This window comes from Rattus rattus, chromosome 3, assembly GCF_011064425.1.
Source record: "Rattus rattus isolate New Zealand chromosome 3, Rrattus_CSIRO_v1, whole genome shotgun sequence".
Lineage (NCBI taxonomy): Eukaryota > Metazoa > Chordata > Mammalia > Rodentia > Muridae > Rattus > Rattus rattus.
This window is the reverse complement of record NC_046156.1, coordinates 176,726,095-176,746,423: the sequence shown is the minus strand read 5'-3', so window position 1 is coordinate 176,746,423 and position 20,329 is coordinate 176,726,095. Positions and strand designations below refer to the sequence as shown.

Genomic DNA, 20,329 nt, shown 5'->3' with positions numbered 1-20,329 from the left:
AGGCCGCCACAGAATTGGAATGTGTGCTTCTGGCAAGATATCCAGCAGATATCTTGGGGCACTGCGGTGCTGAACCTAGGGGGATAAAAGACAACCATACTTTTTATATTTTTTATATTGTTACAACAACACAAATATTAGGCAATTTTTATAGGAGCATACTAAGAAGACAATTAACTGAAGTTACAGTTATGGGACAAAAGGCACATACCCTTCTGTAGATACTTTGCGGCAAAATAGTAGCTTCCGGATATGGTTTTGGCTTAGTCTGAGCTCTTGCTAGTTTAGTGTCAAACTGAACCAAATTCAAAAAGAGAAAGTTATTAAGGGTGTTACAGTTTAATACTTACAAACAATGTTTCCAGCCAAATATTTTTCTCTGTATTTTGTAATTGAACACATTCTATTTAACAGACAGAAAAACCTTTATGAAACAATTGGAAAAAAGAAGGAACATGCAAACAAGAGTTGGCTAAGTGTGGGGTTAAAATTGCTGTGGTGGCTTTACAAAAGGCTGGACGCTGGGTACTACCTGCCTAGGTAGCAAGGATTTATTTTTTAATACACCACTGCTCTTCCTACTTCTCCATGTGAGGCATGTGCTTGACCACTGAGCCACAAAAGATTTTAATCTTACAACTGGTATATTTTGTCAAGAAATAATGGTGTGATTCACAGACTCAGGAGAAAAGCTCATATGTCTTTCAAACGTTGAAGCCAAACATTAGAATTTGGATGTGATTTAGTCAATTCCTCCTTTTTTAAAAAATTAAATTGAGTCAAATTAAAAGATTTAGTATCTTCTCATAAGCCATTTTTTTTGCCCAATATTCCGCTATAATTCTTCCTTTTAGATTTATCTTAGCATGTCCTCTGAGAAAACTAGAACAAGCTTTCCATGAGATTATTCCCTAATTTAAGGAGAGAATACTTAGTTATAATAGAGATAGATAAGACATCTGAGTACTATCCAAACAGCATAATCAGACGAGACTAGTGACGCGGTCCAGAGAGCAAATAAAATGCAACTCCTAATTGATAGATGACAAGTTGGGCTACATCCTGAAATATGGCCTGTTGTGTTTCAGTTGGCCATTCAGTGCTCTCTGTGGACATTCTTGACCAGGATGTGGCACCAGCAGTACAGTGGCACAGTGGCTGCCATGGCAACAGCAAAATTCCTCAGAAGCAACACACATATCCCTGCTTGTGCCCAATACAGACTCCCAACAAGTACCCTAGGCATAGCAAAATTCCTGGTAAATAAATAGTAAATTATGTCAACTAAGATCTGTGGATTCTTTGCAGAATGTAAAGTGGAAGTAGAGATGGGTAGAAGCCATGGCATAATAATTTTAAAAAAAGACATTGGTAGAATTTAGAAAAAATGCAAAAGCCAAGTATTCTGTGAGCACATCGATATCCTTGCAATTCTGACATATAGCTGAGCAGCTCATTGAGAAGAATGAAGAACTAGAAAGTTTATCAGATACACTTATTTAAAATACATTTAGAAATGTTTCAAAGGAATTTTGCCTCTAGATATATATCTTCATAGGGATATATTGTGGAGAAATTTGTCTGTTTTTATCCCAAATAAAACAAAAGGGTTCTACGATTTCTTCTGGGGACAGAGAGATACTGAGGATTCCTTGTACTCTGCCCATGCTGGGATGGTGGCCTTATGCTGCCTGCATAGACTAGACTGTAAGATCAGGCAGCTCCTGAGTTGCTGTCCTCATTCTCAGAGGAAGCAATATTCTTCCTGGAAGCTAGCACCTTCTTTAGATCAAGTGCTGAAAAGCATATGTCCTGTGGACTGAGCATTGCTTTTGCTGAAGAATGAGAAAGTGTGATGTCTTCTACCTAGGTCTGAAATTTGTCATTGCAATCAGAAATAAACACCGAGGACTGTGTTCCTGTTTCGCCAACTCATAAACACCTACTTCTATATGTAGTCTGAGTATTTCATTTCGCTTTTCCTTTTCCTGAGTTTTCAACTTTGCATTTAACTCTGATATTTCCGTCTCCTTCTTTGCCATTAGTTCTTTGTGCTTTTCCTCATTTAATTCAACTAAATAAAACAGAAACAGATTCAGTCACTTAACAGTTCAAAGTTATGTGATTTCATTTCCTCATTTTACATTTACTTACTCCACATGCTTATTGTTCTTCTGTGTAGTAGGCATTATACTAAACCCTCCATGCAAGTTACATGTGTTGCATGTTTTCATGGAATTTCTACTTTAGGTAGAAGGCAGACATTAATTACAACCGTGGTTGGGATGACACAGGAGAAACATGGCAATGTGCTGACAGCTTGGGGGGAAATTATATTAGTTACATTTTCCATCACTGTAACAAAATACCCAACAAGAAGCAACTTAGGGGAAGAAAGTTTTCTTTTGGTTCATGGTACAAGTGGATTCAAGCCACCCTGTGGAGCTGACAGCCATGGTGCTCTGTGGTGATGGGACTCTGCATAGCTGCTTGGTCTCAGTGGACCAGGAAGCAGACACATAATAGACACATAATACAAGTGGGGCTGGACTAGAAAACTCAAGGCTTACTACCCTGGTGACACACTTCCTCTGGGTAGGCTCTACCTCCTAAAGGTTCCTCAATCTCTCAAAAACAGCAGCAAGTGTTCAAACACGTTAGCCTGTGGGGGAACATTTCGCATCCAAAAGGTGAGAGAATTGTTAACCAAATTTGTTGGAGGAGCCTAAGAGGAAGGGGTCTTTCACAGGGTGTTATTTTTTAAGGTAGAGCAGCACATAAAAGTCATTTTTCTAGGTCTAGTTGTTACATCAAATGAGAGCTGCTGAGAGAAATGCGGGCTCCATCTCAGGAGAAAGAAACGAGGTCCATGATGAGCCCATTACCCAGTGGCTGTTTTAAATTGTGGTTTAAATGGGATGGCTGCATAGCGTATCATTTGTATGCATGTAGTACCCTAGACTGTGCAAGGCACATCCATGTGAGGTGTGGTGGTTTGAATAAGAATGGTCCCCACAGGCTTATATATTTGAATGTGGAGTCACCAGGGAATGGCTGTATATGAAAGGATTAGGAGGGGTAGTCTTCTTAGGGGAAGTGTGCCACACTGAAGTTTCAAAAGCCCTTGTCAAGCTCAGTGTCTCTAACGAAGGATCCAGATACAGCTCTCAGCTACCTGCCTACCAGTTGGCATGATCTCACCATGATCATAATGGACTCTGAAACTATAGTGTGTTTATGTATATTTTTTATTTTTAAGTAAATGATTTTTAAGAAAGTGAATTTTATTAATAAATCACATTTTAAAATTGTGTGTATAGGGTAGTTTTAATGCATTTTAGATAAGCTTTTGCATAGTATTTGAAATACAAATGTATTTTGAATGAGTAAATTATTTGTGCTCTTAAGCAAAAATAGCTTACAAAATAAGATACTCAGTAGTTGGGAAGGGACACAAGTTTGGATTGTTAGTTTAGAAAGTCTGAACTACACTTGACTGCGGATTTGCAAGTCTTTGCTGTACTTTCCCAAATGATCAGGCCTTTTTCCTGATCAACATCACATCTCTATGCTTCATCAGCTTTCCTTAGAGCATTCTTAATCTTGCTAATAACATGTTATCAAGGACGGTTGCCTCAAGAAAATCTCTTATTTTAATAAGAGCCAATCAGTTCGCAAAATCCAATAAGGGACTTCTACCTACAACTAATCTATGACTTAGTTTTAGACCTTGTTTTCCCCATTTGGACTATATATCTAATCTCTCTACTGTCACTGGTATGTCAAAATCCAAACCCTCTGTTGCCATGCCAGTCATCTAAATACAATCGTAGTCATGGCCATCACCTTCTCAGTCACTTCAGATTTTCTTAGCCCAACAAAAGTGTCAAAGAATACATCCTTAAGCAATAGTCTTTCTCTTGCTGAATCTTCTGGTAAAATATAAAGAAAAAGCAGGAACTAGGCAATCACTCTCTAACACATCCAATGTCTTCCTCTCTGAGTATCTGTCTCTAGGCCTGGGGTAGTTGGAATGAGACATATCCCACAGGCTCAGGTGTTCGTACACTTTTCCCCCAAGTTGATGGTGCTGTCTGGGGAGCTAGTGTGGCCTTGCAGCAGGAAGTACAGCAATGGCAGTGAACTTCCAGTTCCCTCTGCCTGCTTTGTGCTTGCAGTTGAAGACATGATTGATGTCTTGGCTTCTTGCTCTGGCCACCTGCTGCTGTTATGGACATTACTGTTCCTCTGAAGTCATAAGCCAAATAAATTCTCCCTTTTATAAGTGGCCTTGGTCATGGTATTTTATAACAGCAGAAACAAGTTACTAATAACTTACTAAGAAGCTAATGCCAGTGAGTATGTGAACACCCTAACCATGTTGATATTTTGAGAAATGTGGAAGACTGGAACTTTGAACTAGAAAAGCAATTGAATGCTGTAAGCAGAGCTTAATGGGCTGTCCCAGTAGAAACCTGGAAGACAGGTAGTGCTGAGAGTAGTGTGGACTGTTGGGGCCCTGCTCAAGAGGTTTACGAGGGAAACAAACAGTAGAGCAGTAGAGCTAGAGGCCATTCATGTGATATTTTGGTAAAGAAAATGGCTGTTTTCTACCTGTGCCCTGAGATGAAGTAGAGCAAACAAACAAACAAACAAACACATCAGAAAGTAACAGTTCAGAGAGGAAAAAAAAATAGAGTAAGCAGTTTGATTTTACAGCCAAGGCAAGTGCTGAAAAAGTCTGTAATTGTTATGGAAATTAGCACAGTTAAGGAGAGGCCCCTTGTCAGTTAAGTTTTCAACTTGTAAAAGGATGAGGCCTAAGAGGAACTGGATTTTAAAAAAGCTACCAGGACTGGAGGGATGATTCACCAGTTAAGAGTGATGCTCTGGCATAGGACATGGGTTCAGTTCCTAGAACCCACATAATAACTAACAACCATCTGTAATTCCAGTTCCACAGGATCTGACGTCATCTTGTGCAGGGAATGCATGTATATATTACATAGGCATATATGCATGCATAACATCCATACATATTTTTTAAAATATTAAAAAAGAGAAGCTGCTGCAAATGTGATTCGAGGGGTGAGAGTAGACCCTAAGCTGGCTGTCAACTTAGTAGTGGCATCCACATGGGACTGGCTTTGGAGGTGTGAACACAGTGAGGATGTGTTGGGATTCTGCCTCTGTGGCTTCACAGCCACCGAGGCCAGGGAACGTGTGGCAGTGTTGGAGGTGCTGCAGGAAGGCTCCGAAAGGCCATCACTAAAGCTGTGATGGTAGAAAGTGCACTTATTCTACATGGCTTCCACACACCTCTTGGTTACAGTGGGGACCCAAAGGCAATAAAGATGCCAGAGCCATAAGGCATCTGCCAAAGAGAGCGCCACAGAGGGAGTGGAACCTGCCCAACACTCCATACTACTCAGCACTACTCAGACGTCTCAATGAAGTCTTTTCTGAGACTCAAGGCAATCTCTTAACTCACCATAAAATTTAAAAAGCAAGTTACATAATTCCAACACAAGATATACATTATCTTTCGAAAAGTGAGGAATGGGAATAGAGTGAGGAAACACTGGAACAGAGCAAGTCCAAAACCCAGGAGGGAAAACTCCAAATCCTGTATCTTCATGTGTTGTGTCCTCAATTACAGGGTGCTATCTGAGCATTTAAATGTCTGCCTTATATGACCACATTTAAATTCACTTCCCATGTTTAAAGTTTTGCAAACCATACAGTTCTTTCTGGCTTCTGACTACTAAGGAATACTGTGTATCTTAGATGGAACTGTGTCATTACAAGCTATATTAGAGTGGTTCCATTGTGAAGTTGAAATGACCTTTTGATTTTATCACAGGTGACAAACGTGCTTTATATATTCTGAAGTTTTCACACAACAGTGATCTGAGAAGTTTCTAGAGATAGTGAACTGGTTTGTGTTCCTCTTAAGGAGACACTGAACTAAGGTTTTACAAGAATATTTACCTGTCTCAAAGATAATTTGTTTTAGTATTCTTTTCTAAAGATAAAAGGAACATGTTCTTCCTTCCTTTCTTAAAAAAGAAACTAAGAATTTCATTTCAATGTTCTTTATTGAAGGGCTTAAAAATACTATCTGGTAAGTTTTAGGAAATCTCATTTTTCAAGAGCACATTAGAGCTTCTAAAAGATAAAGATAAAGTGCTTTCAATTGCAGTAATAGCAGTGTTTAAAATGCTGTTGGAGGATGTATATTTGCAATAGTAATTTATTAATATACTTATAAATAATTGTTCACTGTTGAAATTTGTACTTGATTAAAATCAAATATAAACCATCTCTGCAGTTCAAAATATACTGGCTTTATATATATTTAGTTTACAGCATTGAATTATTACTATAGTTAGCTTAAGGATTAAAATAGTGTTCAAAGACATCACTGACTATTAATTTTTACAAATCTGAACTTATTGGCACATTTCATAAAAAGTATTTATAAATCAGTACCTTAGAAACTATTCTTCTTAAAACTTGGTAAAAGGGACAATTAGGAAATTAAACAGAAAAAAGCTTTTCTACCAAAAAGTTTTGGCTGAAAATATTTATTTACACTTTTTCTTTTTTTCTAGAGCATCAGATAAACAAAACATAGTATTTTGTGCCTGGGTTTCTTTACATATTTGCTTAATTCTGCCTTTTGGAGACAAGGACCAGAAATACAGCTGTAGCTAGAGTGGAGTTCACACTGTATGTCAGGCTGGCTTCCAGTGTGCAGAAGTCCTCCTATTTCTGCCTCTCAAGTGCCAGTGTAGAGGAGACGCCACCATGCCAGGCTATATTCATTTACCGTAATGCTTCTGAAGTGGTCACACTGGAGTGCACCAGTGGTCTGTTCCTTTTTACTGCTGTGGGTAGATGCACTATGAATTTTAAAACACTAATACTAGTGACAACTTGTATGATGACAACTTGAATGAATAAAGCTGCTATAAACATTCAGTCAGTCCTTCCCCTAACTCCTCCATTGGAGTCTGCTTGCTCTGTCCAATGGTTGGTTGCAAGCATCTGCATCTGTGTTGGTCAGGCTCTGGCAGAGCCTCTCAGGAGACAGCTTTATCAAGCTCGTGCCAGTAAGCACTTCTTGGCATTAGCAACAGTGTCTGAATTTGGTGGCTGCATATGTGATGGATCCCCAAGGACTGAAGGAGTTGAAGGGGTTTGCAACCCCATAGGAAGAAAAACAATATCAACCAACCAGACCCTCCAGAGCTCCCAGGGACTAAACCATCAACTAAAGAGTACACATGGAGGGACCCATGGCTCCAGCTGCCTATGTAGCAGAGGATGACCTTGTTGGGCATAAATGGGAGAAGAAGCCCTTGGTCCTGTGAAGGCTCGATGCCGCAGTGTAGGGGGGTGTCAGGGTGGGGAGGCGGGAGTGGGTGGTTGAGTTGGGGAGCACCCTCATAGAAGCAGGGGCAGGATGGGATAGGGGGTTTGCAGAGGGGAAACTGGGAAGAGGGATAACATTTGAAATGTAAATAAATAAAATAACCATTAATAATATTCAGTCAAGTCTTTGTGTGTTGTATGCTTTTATTTCTCTTTGATAAACACCCAAGAGTGGCATTTTTGGGTCTCATTGAAAATGTTATGTGGTGGTCATGGAAATGAACTTCTCAGATCACAAGAAAAAAATTAAGACTTTTTAGCTGTTTTAAAAGATTCAAAGTTATGTCTAATTAGAGTCATAATTTGAAATTTTTTATCAGTCAGGTTAAACATCTTCTCTTGTGCTTATTTTCTTCCTGTATATCTCTGGAGTAGTGTCTGCTGGATACTTTGCCATTTTCTTGTGGATTGGCATATAATGCAGAGAGAGCTTACCATTTGTTATGTGCCTCCCTCCTCTGCCTCAAATGCTGGGATTATAGGTGTCTAGGCCTGACTTCAAGTCAATTTTTATATACAATGTTCATAAAGCTAGGGTCATTAAACATGGTTTGAAAAACAAAGCAACCCCTACCTATTGCAATGAGAGCTGCTGTACTGGAGAGAATTACTGAGTTATACCCATATTCCGAAGGATATAATTAAAAACATATTTAAACCCTTTGTAATTATTTTATAAAGATGCTGTTTCATATCAGGCAGAATTGAACACAAACATTTGAACTGTTATATTTATGTTGCATAAATATACAAAACAAATTGAAATGCATTGAGACAGTGTTCATTCAAGAATACTACTATTGGAAAAAATAATATTCATCTTTAAATTGTCACACAATGTCAGAATTCAATAAGATTTTAAAATCACCTTTTTTCTGCATATCCTGATAAAGTTTGCTCAATTCGATTTTGTGCTCCTCCTCTTTGATTTTCATCTCACTTATAAGTTTGGCAATATTATTCTTATATTCCTAGAAAGTAAAATATGCCCACTTTCAATAAAATAGTTATAATTTTTGATAATTAAAAAGGTAAATTTCCCAGGTTGACGTGCAACTGTATCCAATACTTTTTATTTACTTTCAGTTGACTTTTTAGTAGGCACACACAAGTAACAAGTTTCATTATTCACACATACATATCATTGTACCTTGCTCATGGGCGCCCATTTCCTACCCCTCCCTCAACTGGTCCTTTCCCTTTGTCTTCTCTAAACAGACATCTAGATTCTGCGTCAGAGGATGTGCTTTACTTGGTTTTCTTCCTCTTCGTGGTTTTAGTGAGGACTATCCTCCACAAGCTCCTGTCTCTGGATACCTGGTTACCAGATGGTGATGCTGTTCTCAGAGGCAGTGGAAACTTTAGGAGGCAAGGCCTTGCTGGAGGAAGTGAGTCACTGTGGATAAGCTATGAAATTTGATAGTCTGCTCCCACTTTCTGCTTAAAATCTGCTTCCTGACTATGGCTGCAATGTGCCTAGCTGCCTCATGCTTCTGAGGCTGTGCTTCCTCCTCTGCTGTGATCAGATGCAGCCCCTTAAATGGTAAGCCTAAAGAAAACTTCTCCCTCTCTTGAACTCTTCCTTGCCAGGTATTTAGCTGCTGCGACAAGCAAAGTAATCGATGTACTGCCCATTGCCCTTTCTTGTTCCTTCTCCACACTTCCTTTAGACTCCTTTGTCCTACACACTCACACACTTATACACATACACATTCTCTCACACTCACACATCCACTCACACACATACACACTCTCACAATGCACTCTCACACACACATTCTCTCACAGACTCACACACATATAAACACTCGCACACTTACACACACACATACGCACACTAACATGCATATGGACTTTCAAACACACTCACTCATTCTCACTCATTCTCACACACCCACAGTGTGATTGGAAAGGAGCAGGAAAGAATTAAGGAAGGACAGGGAAGATAGGAAGAGAAAAGGGTGGGGGAAGAAGTTTCCTAGAGGTACTAACATAAAAGGCTAAATCCTTCAGAATCCCAGGCAGAATGCCTTTTCTTACTGGTAAGAAACTCAGAAGTCTCAAGTTGGGTGCTAGAACAAGCCGGTGTTTTCTCAAGAGTCCCTCATATAGGAACTTGTCAAGTTAAGAGAAGATCTTTCAAGCTGAGCCTGTACAGACTATACTTCCATTTCGGAGATCTTTGATCTTGATATGTTGGCTCTTGGCTATGAGAGGAAGGTGATACGAACATCCTCAAAGGATGGAGGGGTAGGGGTTGGCATTTATTTTGTCTTTTGTGTTTGTGAGGCTCTGGTTATATGTTCTGCAATTGCTATCACTACACTGTCCTGAGGGAGGGAAGAAAATGTAGCAGAGGATCAATGACCCTCAGGAGGAACTAATTTGTGCTCTACATAAAGTCCCCCATGATTTGGATGGTACACTGATTACCCAAAGCATAAAGAATACAGACTCATTTCTTTTATAGTAAGAGAATTAAAACTATTAACCATCAGAATATGCTCTAAAGTAAGTCTATCAGCACAACTGAAAACCAGGTAGCATTAGTACATTACAGTTTGTAAAAGAGACTAGGATTTGCAAAAGTTACTGTTCATTTATTAGGATTTTTACATATGTAACATATATACATATACTACACTTACATAATTTTTAGTGATGTTTATCAATTAAAACTTGCTTTTTATTTGAATGAACAAATGCTTTTCAAGAGTTTAACTGAGGACAATAGCATATAACTCACCTGCTCATGAGATTTTAACTTCTCTTTCATAAAATCAACATTTCTTTTTAGTTGTTCATTTTCACCTGTGCACAAATAATCAAGGGATATATTACTACATAGCACTTAAAATTAACATGGGGATATCTGTAATTTACGCTGCTGTTCAAGCATGAGCTCCTTAAGTATGGACCAACACTGCTAGACACTGGGAATGTAGGAACACAAGAAGTTACTGCTTTTCATAGAACTTAGTGATGTCAGATCCAACAGCTGTGATAGATAAACCTTTTACAGTGGCACTGTGTTTGAAATACTGTGAGAACATGTGGGGGGAAACCTTGGTCACTGGGAAAGGTTTTGGGGAAGAATCAGTCACCCTGAGTATGGATGGCAGGATGGTTCAATGGACAAAAGTTCCCACCTCCAAGCCTAATGTCTTTGGTTCAATTCTAGGACCCACAGGGTGGAAGGAGATAACTGACTTCTGCAAGTTGTATTCTTACTTACTCACAAGCATCATGTGATGTGTGCCCCACCACCCACATGCACTCCCCTTTTCCCCTCAAGTGAAAAACATGGCAATAATAAGAAAATATTTTAAACTAAACAAAACAATATTCCCAGTGTTCTTTTGGGTTGGAGACTAAATTTCTAATACTTGGACCTTTGGGGCACATTTTATATTCAGTCTGCAAGAGGCTACCTCAACCTTTTGGCCTTTGTGTTTAATGCTGCTAAGAATATTAGTGTACAAAAACTTATGTCTTTGATTTTTATTCTCTTTGTTCATATCTTGGGGTGGAATTTCTGAATCAAATGGTAATTCTATGTTTCAGTTTTCTGAGTAATCACTAGTTTGTGATAACTGCTACATTATATTCCTACCAGCAGTACAAATGTACCTTGTGTTTTGAGACAGGGCCTCTCAGTGGCCCTGAGTTTGCCAGGCTGGTCAGGCTAATTGGCCCCTGAATGAGCCGCAGTGATCCACATGCATCTACCTCTCACCAGTGTTGGGTTTTATAAGTGGGTATGAACACACCTAGCTTTCTTTTACCCTTCCCCTCCTTCCCTTCCCACTCCCTCTTTCCCCTTCCTTTTCTTTTTTCACTTTTTCCCTTTCCTTCTCTCTTTCCTTCCTTCCTTGCTTCCCCTCTCCTTTCCTTCTTCCTTAATTATTTGAAACATGGTTTCTACAGAGTGTACTCATGTGAGCACTTTACTCAAACAACTATCTTTCCAGTGCCCAAACCACACTCTTAAGAATGATCTCCCTAACTTACCTTTCAAATTGTGTTGATATTGAACAGTCTGTTGTAGCCCTTTTATCATAGTATGAAGAGTAATACATTCTAAAACATAAGGTACATTTGTTTGAAAATCTTGATAGAAAGAACTGTAACAAAATAATATTTAACTCAAAGTTATGTGATCTTAATAAAGCAACCAGACATCTCAAGATGAATTACAATATATGGTACTTTAGTTAGGGCTACTATTGATATTATGAAACCTGGAGACGAGTTGATGCAGACGCCATGGAGAAGTGCTGCTTACTGGCTTGCTTAGTCTGCTTTCTTATAGAACCCAGGTCCATCAACCCAGGGATGGAAACACCCACAATAAGCAGGGCCCTCCCCCATTATTACCAATTAAGAAAATACTCTAGAAGCTTGCCTACAACTTGATCTTCTAGAACCACTTTCTTAAATCAATCTCTCTCTCTCTCTCTCTCTCTCTCTCTCTCTCTCTCTCTCTCTCTCTCCTTACCTAATATTTTTATTGATTATTTATTGATTATTTTGGAATTTCACATAATTTACCCCATATTCATTTTCTAGTCCTCCCAGATCCAGCCCCCTCCCCAATTTTAAGATTCCCCAACAGAAGGAGGAAGAGGAGGAGGAGAAGCAAGAAGGAAGAGGAAGGAGGAGGGAGGAGGGAAGGAGGAGGAAGAGGAGAAGAGGAGGAGGAGAGGAGGAAGAGGAGGAGGAAGAAGAAGAAGAAGAAGAAACAACACAAGTCTCAATTGTTTCACTGGAGCATGGTCAAACTCTCAATGGCCAAACCCTTAAAGAAAACTTAGTCCTTCCTCACCTGCACTACCACCAGAAGTCCTCAATTGTGCAACACATGCCACAGCATCCCTATCACAATTTTTGAGTGTTTTTTGATGCTTTCCTATGTAGTCTACTACTTTTTTGGGGGAGAGTGTGTAGAAGTAGGGGTTCCTACTGACACCTTCTACGTCCCTCTTTCTCAACTGTAAGTCTGCAGTCATCAATATAACTGCAAAAGTAGCTTCCTTGTCCCTTAAAGTCAGCCAGGAGCACCAACCACAGATATCTGCATGGTCTCCAGTGTCAGCATGTGCTACTAACCTCAGCCTGGTCTCCAGTGGCAGTACAGACTAGAGACATCAACATGTCCCTCTGCCACAGCTTAGACCATAGACACCATCATAGTCCTAAGTGGCATCATAGGTCAAGGATATCAATATGGCCTCCAGGCAACATGAGTCAAGGACACCAATATGGTCCTGGCCCACAGACACCAACATGGCCTCAGGTGACAGCACAGACTACAGACATCAACACAGCTCCTGGCTGCAGTAGGACCATGAAGTCAGATATGGTCCTTGTCAGCAGCATGCACCATGAATATCAACATGGCCTGAGGTGAACAGGTCACTCACATCAACATGGCTTCATGTGGTGGCACAGAACATGGATATTCACAGGGGCCTTAGTGGTAACTAGGGTTTCTCTGTGTAGTCCTTTCAATCCGAGAACTTTCTCTGTACAACAGGCTGGCTTCAAACTCAGAGGTCTGCCTGCCTCTGTCTCAGAATGCTGGGATTAAAGGAATGCACCACCACCTCCCAGCAAGCTCCCTCCTCTCTGAGGACCCTGGCTTGTGTCAAGTAGACATAAAACTAGCCAGCACATACAGTAAGTACTTAATAACCACCCTGTATGCGAAATGAATCCAAACATTTACTAATTCCTTTTCTAGGGCACAATACAGTAGAGACCTTACCATGTGCCTTAGCAATGTCTTTCCTGAAAGGGACTCACATGTGGACATGTCCAGGAATCACAAAAAGTGTTTCCATGCAGCACTTTCAAGAAAGCACGCACTAAGAAGAGAGAGACAAGTCGCAGTAAGATTGTTCAAAGGTGGAGGACCACAGCTAGTGAGAAAGTCTAAGATGAGGCTTTTACTGCTGAGCAATACGTTCTGGATTCATAACTAAATCCTGGGCAAGAGGAGAGTATGAAAGGGTTAAAAACCCAAAACATTGTTCTAAAGCATGAGCATCCTTGGTGCCTGTGTCTTCAAAACAATGCAAAATATTTTCTTCAACCATGATGATGAAAATCAAAGTATTTTGCAGAAGTCCAGTGTAATGACTAGTTTGAGGGACTGACTGCTTTTGTGGTCTTTCACTCTTCCTTGCTCTCCTGACTGTCTCTGCCAGTGACTCTCACAAACCTCTCTTTCTCATTCTCTTTTCTCGATGCTGCTGTTTCCCAGTAACAGAATGCTGGTTAAACTGCATGTGCTTGATGGGCTGGTAACCTGCTTCACATACGCTACTGCGCCAGATGATGTAACAGGGGAGATGTGCTGTCAGTCCTTGTCCTTATCATAATGAACATCGTTTAAAGATTCTAGCAACTAGTGAAATAAGGTAGCAGACCTTTCCTGTAATTAGCAAACGAAAATCACCTCAATGCTCTGTGCATACTGGAATTTTTAAAAAGTATTTTTAAAATTTGAACACAAGATGGCAGGCTCACTTCATTCTCCCCATTAGAAATTGAGTAGCTAAGGACTTCATGAACTACAGCACCATTCAGTGATTTAGAGTAAAAGCTTTCATTGTCTTTGCAAACTTTAATCTACATTATGCTTTCTTCTAGAATTTACTATGCTTTCCTATTAAAATTTTCTTGATTAGTATTTCTTAATAATTTAGTATACTATTAATGATTTTAGTATAAATTTAAAATCCAGTATTATCACTTTGTGTATTAGTAAATATTTCATAGAGTAGTTTGAAATAATTAAATGCAATTAAAGCATCACTTCCACTCTTGAACATGACCAAAGGGTCATGGACTAAAGGTTTGGTTCTTAGCTCATGGAGCCACTGGGAGGTTGTAGAAACTTTAAGAGACAGAATCTAGCAAGAAGCTAGATCACTGATGCACACCTTCAAAGGGAACTGTGGACCCAGCTCTCTTTCTCCAGTTTAGATCCAGGCATAAGGCTATGATGTCATGCTGTCATGCAGTACCAGGCCCAAGGCATGGGGTCACATGGTCATGGGCTGGACACACCAAAATTTTAAGCTCAGACGAACTTTCCTTCTTTCTAGGTTGATTTAGTCCAGGTGAAATACCAACTCAAGGTTGCTCCAGGAGTTGTAACAAATGTAAGGTATTGATGATAGGGAAACTGGAAAAACCAGAGAACATAGGGGAATTTATCCTATACTTTTATCCATTTTTCTTTATATTTAAAACTGTTCCAAAAAAATCTACCAATTACCAAATTCAAACTAAAATAATTTATTATGATTTTGACATAGCTTAGAAAAGCTTTTCCATAATAAATTTAAGTACTTTAAAAAGATTTTTATGATTTTATCTTTTGACATTTAATAAAGTTTTAGGTGTGCAGAAAATTGCAAAGATTATACACACATATACACATACATATATATGTATGCATGTATACATATACTATATATACATACATACATATATACATACATATATATGTCCATATCCTATAGCCAGTCGATAGGGGTCTATTATTAACATTCTACATTAGTACAGTGTATCTGTTATGACTAATGAACTAATATTGACATGTTATAACTAAATCTCATACTTTATTCATATTTCTGCCTATTTACTTCTTTTTGCTTATCCGAGGAGGCGCTCCACCACACCACTTTATATTTATTTGCCATGCCATCTTCGGTTTCTCTGCTCTGGCAGTTTTGTTTCTGTAGTTTTAATGACCTTGACAATGTTGTGAACCATTGGTCATGTCCTTCTGTGGGACTGTGCATGACACTTATCTCATGATTAGAATGGAGCTGTAGAAATGGGGAGGAAGTGTACACACGTGAAGCATCATTTTCATCGTATCACATCACATCAAAGGTATATGGTGTTGGGATGGCATTCGTGATGTCATTGATCATGTGGCTGATGTAGAATGTAACCAGTCCGGCACCATGTAGTTTATATATTCTACCTTGCTATACTGTGTGCTTCTCTACAGAAAAGGAATTATTTTGCTTTGCCAACACTACAGTGTGTATGGAGTCATGCTCCACCTCCCTGAGAACAAATTATCTACACAAGCCATTTGGAATTCTGCCACACTGGAGAGATGTTTCTCCTTACTTTATTATTTATCTATAAAAGTGGATTCAGGCTATTTGTTTTGCATTGTGGGTATAATTCAACGCTGTTCTATTTTGTTATTGAAATCATTCCAGCTTTGGTCATCGAGATCTCTGTCAGTTGTTTTGACAAATTCTATCATTGTGTAAGTTTATGTTTTCTTTTCTTTTTCCTTTTAAAAATCTTTTTGAGATGAGAAAGTCTTTTTCTCTGTACCCATAGTTGAATTGAATTCACAATCCTCCTCCTCCAGCTTCTGGAGTACTGGAATCCTGTAATGTCATACCACACCTGGCTATTTCTTCTGTTGGAGTACTGTCTTTCTTGTGACACTACAAGATAGTTCTTTAATCTTATAGTATAAGTTTAATCCTGATCCTACAATAACCCATATTTTTTATCTGAGAAAGGTATTAGAAGGTAAGATCTGGGGAGTGGATCATTCCTACTTAGGGCCTCTCAGGAGACACAGGAGAGTGTATGTATTAAACAATCGACTTTGAAAACATATATATATATATATATATATGTATATAAATATATATATATATGTATATATATATATACACACACATACATACAAGTGACATTATATAGACTGAGCAGGTTGTACACATATAAATATATTCATATGACAACAATTAAAGAGAAAAAGAGGCTAAGTATTTTGAAAGCAAGCAAACAGGGATATAGGGGAGGGCTTGGAGAAGGAAAGGGGAAGGGAAATGATATTATAATCAAAAAAATAAAAGAAGTACCAAGTTAAAAAAAGAAAATATATGCATATAGTTTCATTTTAAGTGTTTCCACATTTTACCACTTTCTCTGTGTGTTTGTATGCATGACATGTGTAAGTCAGAGGAGAGTTTTGGGTAGTTGATGCTCTTTTTCCAGTATGTGGATTCTGTGGATCAAACTCGGAGCATCAGACCTGGCTGCTGGTGCCTTTATCTACTCAGGCCCTTGCCAGCTCACAGCTTCATTTTTAACTCTGAAAACTGGTGACTCACCTTACATTTATGTAGGAGGAGCTCTAGTTTGCCTCATGTGGTTGTATAGATCCGTACCAAGCCTTCCATCTGCCATTTCTTACCTGGTCAGTACCCGACAGCAGATGTAACTTCCAACATTCTGGGAATTTTTCCCCACATATTTTGGAGCTAACTATAGAGTACTATGAGACAACACTCTGGAAAGTTCTATATGCACATAAGGTAGGTTACAAGTGCAGAGTATAATGTCAGACACTGCAGTGAACACGCTCCTTGATTATTATTTCTTTAGGCAGCAAAGAACTGACCTTCTTTCATTGAGGTCTCTTTTGCTTGCATTATCTTTAATAAACTGTTAGTCTTTTCCAGCCGAATATTCAGAAGGTTGTTCTTTCCAGTGACTTCTATCATTTTCTGCAGAAGAAATTGGGTACATGCTATCACAAAATCAAGGACAACATTTTGATTCTTTTGTTAAGAATATGACTACAAATGAGAACACAAACTATTTAACAACTGAAAGTCTAATAATCGAATTTGGGATATAATTTCAAATAAACCATACAGTACTGAGTTTCAATTTGTCATTTTTTACATGGTCAGCATCTGGTAGAAGACTCAACTTTCTTCATTCTAGGTTTTGGAGATAGATATATTAAAAAGAGTCCAGTGAGACAGCAGTCTGAAAAGGTCTATGTGCACTTAAGGTAGGTTACACATGCAGGGCATAATGTCAGCCACTGTAATGAGCACCCTCATTAGATGAGTATGACTTTCTGATTTATTTTCTATTGCAAAAGTAACACAGACAGTTTGGGGATGCAGGTCAGAGATAAAGTGCTATATTAACATTCATGAGGCTTCTAGAAAACACACACACACACACACACACACACACACACACACACACACAACTTGACCACACTTGCACATGCATGTACATGCTAATGGGGAACGACATGGTAAAATATTAATCTGTCCATTATAAACAAGAAAAAATATGAGCTAACTTGCGCAACTTTCTTTCAATTATTCAACATTTAGTCCCATGTCAATCACAGGCATCTATCAAGCATAATGGCGGATGCCTACTGTCAGCTGCTGTGGAGGCTGATGCAGGAGGGTCTCCTGAGCCTGGGTATGTATGTCCAGCACAAACACTACAGTAAATTTTTATCTCGAAATCTAAACCAGCACACACCAAAACCAATTCCTTGCATTTGTTTCCACACTTCTCTTGACGGCATGGCTATGTCATTTATTCTGTTCTGCACTTAGCTGCTTCACTTAGCATTATTATCTGGGAGGCAATGTCACAATCACAGATCTACTGCATTGTTTTCACAGCTATTTTGAGTTTTATTTTTGAAGATGCTATTAGGGAAATTTATTGTTTATAGTTTTTCTATTATAGGCAATAAATTAACATTTGAACATGTCTCTGATTTCTTTGTACAATAAGCTTCCTTGAACTCTCCAGGTATATCGATTCCCTATCAGTACTATGTTTTCCATACATTTATCTACTTCCCTATTTCTATCTTTAGCAACTGCCATTGTATTACCTCATCTGTATTAACACTTATGCATCTAAGAGGTAAGATGCTAAATATCAGAACACCATATAAATTTAAAAATGGACAATTATTTTTATTTAAGATGCCTGAGAGTATGATAGTGTATTTTCAAATCAACATCTAAACACATGGCACTTCTTTCCCATACGAGTACTTCTATCTTTTCCCTGATGCTGTATTAATCTCAGGACTAGAGATTTATTTGCCAAGTCTAGGCAAAGAGAAGCAAAAGAGAACAGATAAACTAAATACATCTATGTTCTATATTATAATTGATCATTATGGTAGAAGATGCAAACATTAAACTACTTCACTTTTCATTAAAGATATTTTGGAGTTTGTGGGGATTCTGCCATTTTCCCCTTAACATTGGCAAAATACATCAGTAATTTGCTTCTTTGTCCAAGGAACATATTTATACATTAGTATGAGTTAGTCAAAGTGAGAAGGGCACTGTGGAGGAGTAGGTAGGAAGAATGTGAGAGGCAGAGGATGGGGAAGAACGCTGTGTAACACTGTCTTCTGGGCAGGACATGGCTGTTCTACTCATGGACTCACAGCAGCCATGGCCTGTACAAGATCAAGCCAGTCAACATTCCAGTGTGAGAGGGAAGGGCCTGGGAGGCTCTGTCTCTAGTTGAGGAGCTCCTGACAAATGACAGAGATGGGAGGGGGTAATGTCTTAGGGAGTAGGGGTGGCTGCTAGTAGGTGGACCAGATTCTGATGGGTGACCTCACATCCCTATGAATGCAGGATACACTAGCTGCACGTAGTGGCTAGAAAAGGAGGAGGAGGAAGAAGAGGAGGAAGAGAAGAAGGAGAAGGAAGAGAAGGAAAAATAGAAGGAAGAGGAGAAGGAGGAAGAGGAAGAGGAGGAGGGGGGAGGAGGAGGAGGAGGAAGAGGAGGAAGAGAAGGAGAAGGAAAAGAAGGAAAAAGAGGGGGAGGAGAAGAAGGAAGAGGAGGAGGAGGGGGAGGAGGAGGAGGAAGAAGAGGTGGGAAGGGATACTAGGGGAAGTACTGGGGTTAGGGGTCCATCCTCCAGGGGAATTTGGGTTGGATATGATCAAGAAACATTGTATAAGTGTATGAAATTGTCAAAGAATAAATAAAATATTAAAGTTTTAAAAATACAGGAAAGGGTTTAGCAAAACATATTTTCATTATTCAAATTTGGCTCATTTCTTAAAAGTTAAAAGTATGATTATTTAACAAAACAGTACATTTTAGTATAATAACATACAGTGAAAAAAAGTAAGTTTATTGGTGTTTTCAAATTCCTGGCATGTTATTCTTTGAGATTTTGGGACAATAAATCAGCATTCCTATGAATTCTCAGCCTTCACAGCTTTTTTTTTCTTTCTTTCTTTTTTTTTCTTTTTTTTTTTCGGGGCTGGGGATCTTTTTCTTTCTTTCTTAAGACAGGGTTTCTCTGTGTAGTTCTGCTGGTCCTAAAACTCTGTAGAGCAGGCGGACATTGAATTCAGAGATCTGCCTGTCTCTGCCTCTGTCTTGGGAGGCCTGTCACCATGGCTGGCCACACTTTTATTATTTAGCTAACATATTAAGATTCCTGTTTAAAGACTTAAATACAAAATACACCCTACGTGAAACACATTAAACATGAAAAACACAACAAAATTTGGGTCTCCCTGTAAGGTAATTCCAGCCCCTCATGGAATCAAATGTAGAACCTGACCATTATACTTTTAAAATTAAGACTTTTACTTCTTTTTATTTTATGTGTGTGTTTTGACTGCACCTAAGTGCACCGCGAGTGTATAGTTCCCTTAGAGGCCAGAGGAGGGCGTTGCATCTTCTGGACCTGGAGTTACAAACAGCTGTGAGCTGTCAAGTGGGTGCTGGGAACTGAACCCTGTTAGAGCAGCCAGTGCTCCTAACCACTAAGAAATCTTTCAAACTCTAGTTCACTTAAAAAAAAAAAAAAAAAATTTTCCTTTCTTCCCAGTTTCTCTCAACAAAAATCTTTATAGCCCTTTGCTCTCCTGTCTTTACATACCTTTTCTATCTGTGAGAAATCATCTATAAGTTTGTCAAGATTTACATTGCTGGTCTTCTTCATGCTTTCTTCACTGTTTTGATCCATGCCTGAAATAATAAAGAATAGACAATACTAAGTAAGAAAGATGCAAAGCATCACAACATTGGT

General features: G+C 38.9%; 1 protein-coding gene across 1 annotated transcript in view; it reads right to left on the bottom strand.

Annotated features, from left to right (window-relative positions):
* The window catches only part of Ccdc152 (coiled-coil domain containing 152), a 21,639-nt gene extending 1,310 nt beyond the window's left edge, over positions 1 to 20,329 (bottom strand). The window contains exons 1-7 of the mRNA XM_032898834.1: positions 20,180 to 20,329; positions 16,892 to 16,997; positions 11,449 to 11,517; positions 10,184 to 10,248; positions 8,306 to 8,408; positions 1,947 to 2,074; positions 212 to 295 (exon numbers count right to left, since the gene is read on the bottom strand). Of these exons, the coding sequence (XP_032754725.1) occupies positions 212 to 295; positions 1,947 to 2,074; positions 8,306 to 8,408; positions 10,184 to 10,248; positions 11,449 to 11,517; positions 16,892 to 16,997; positions 20,180 to 20,266 (642 nt within the window). The 5' untranslated portion in view covers positions 20,267 to 20,329. The remainder of the gene's footprint in view (positions 1 to 211; positions 296 to 1,946; positions 2,075 to 8,305; positions 8,409 to 10,183; positions 10,249 to 11,448; positions 11,518 to 16,891; positions 16,998 to 20,179) is intronic.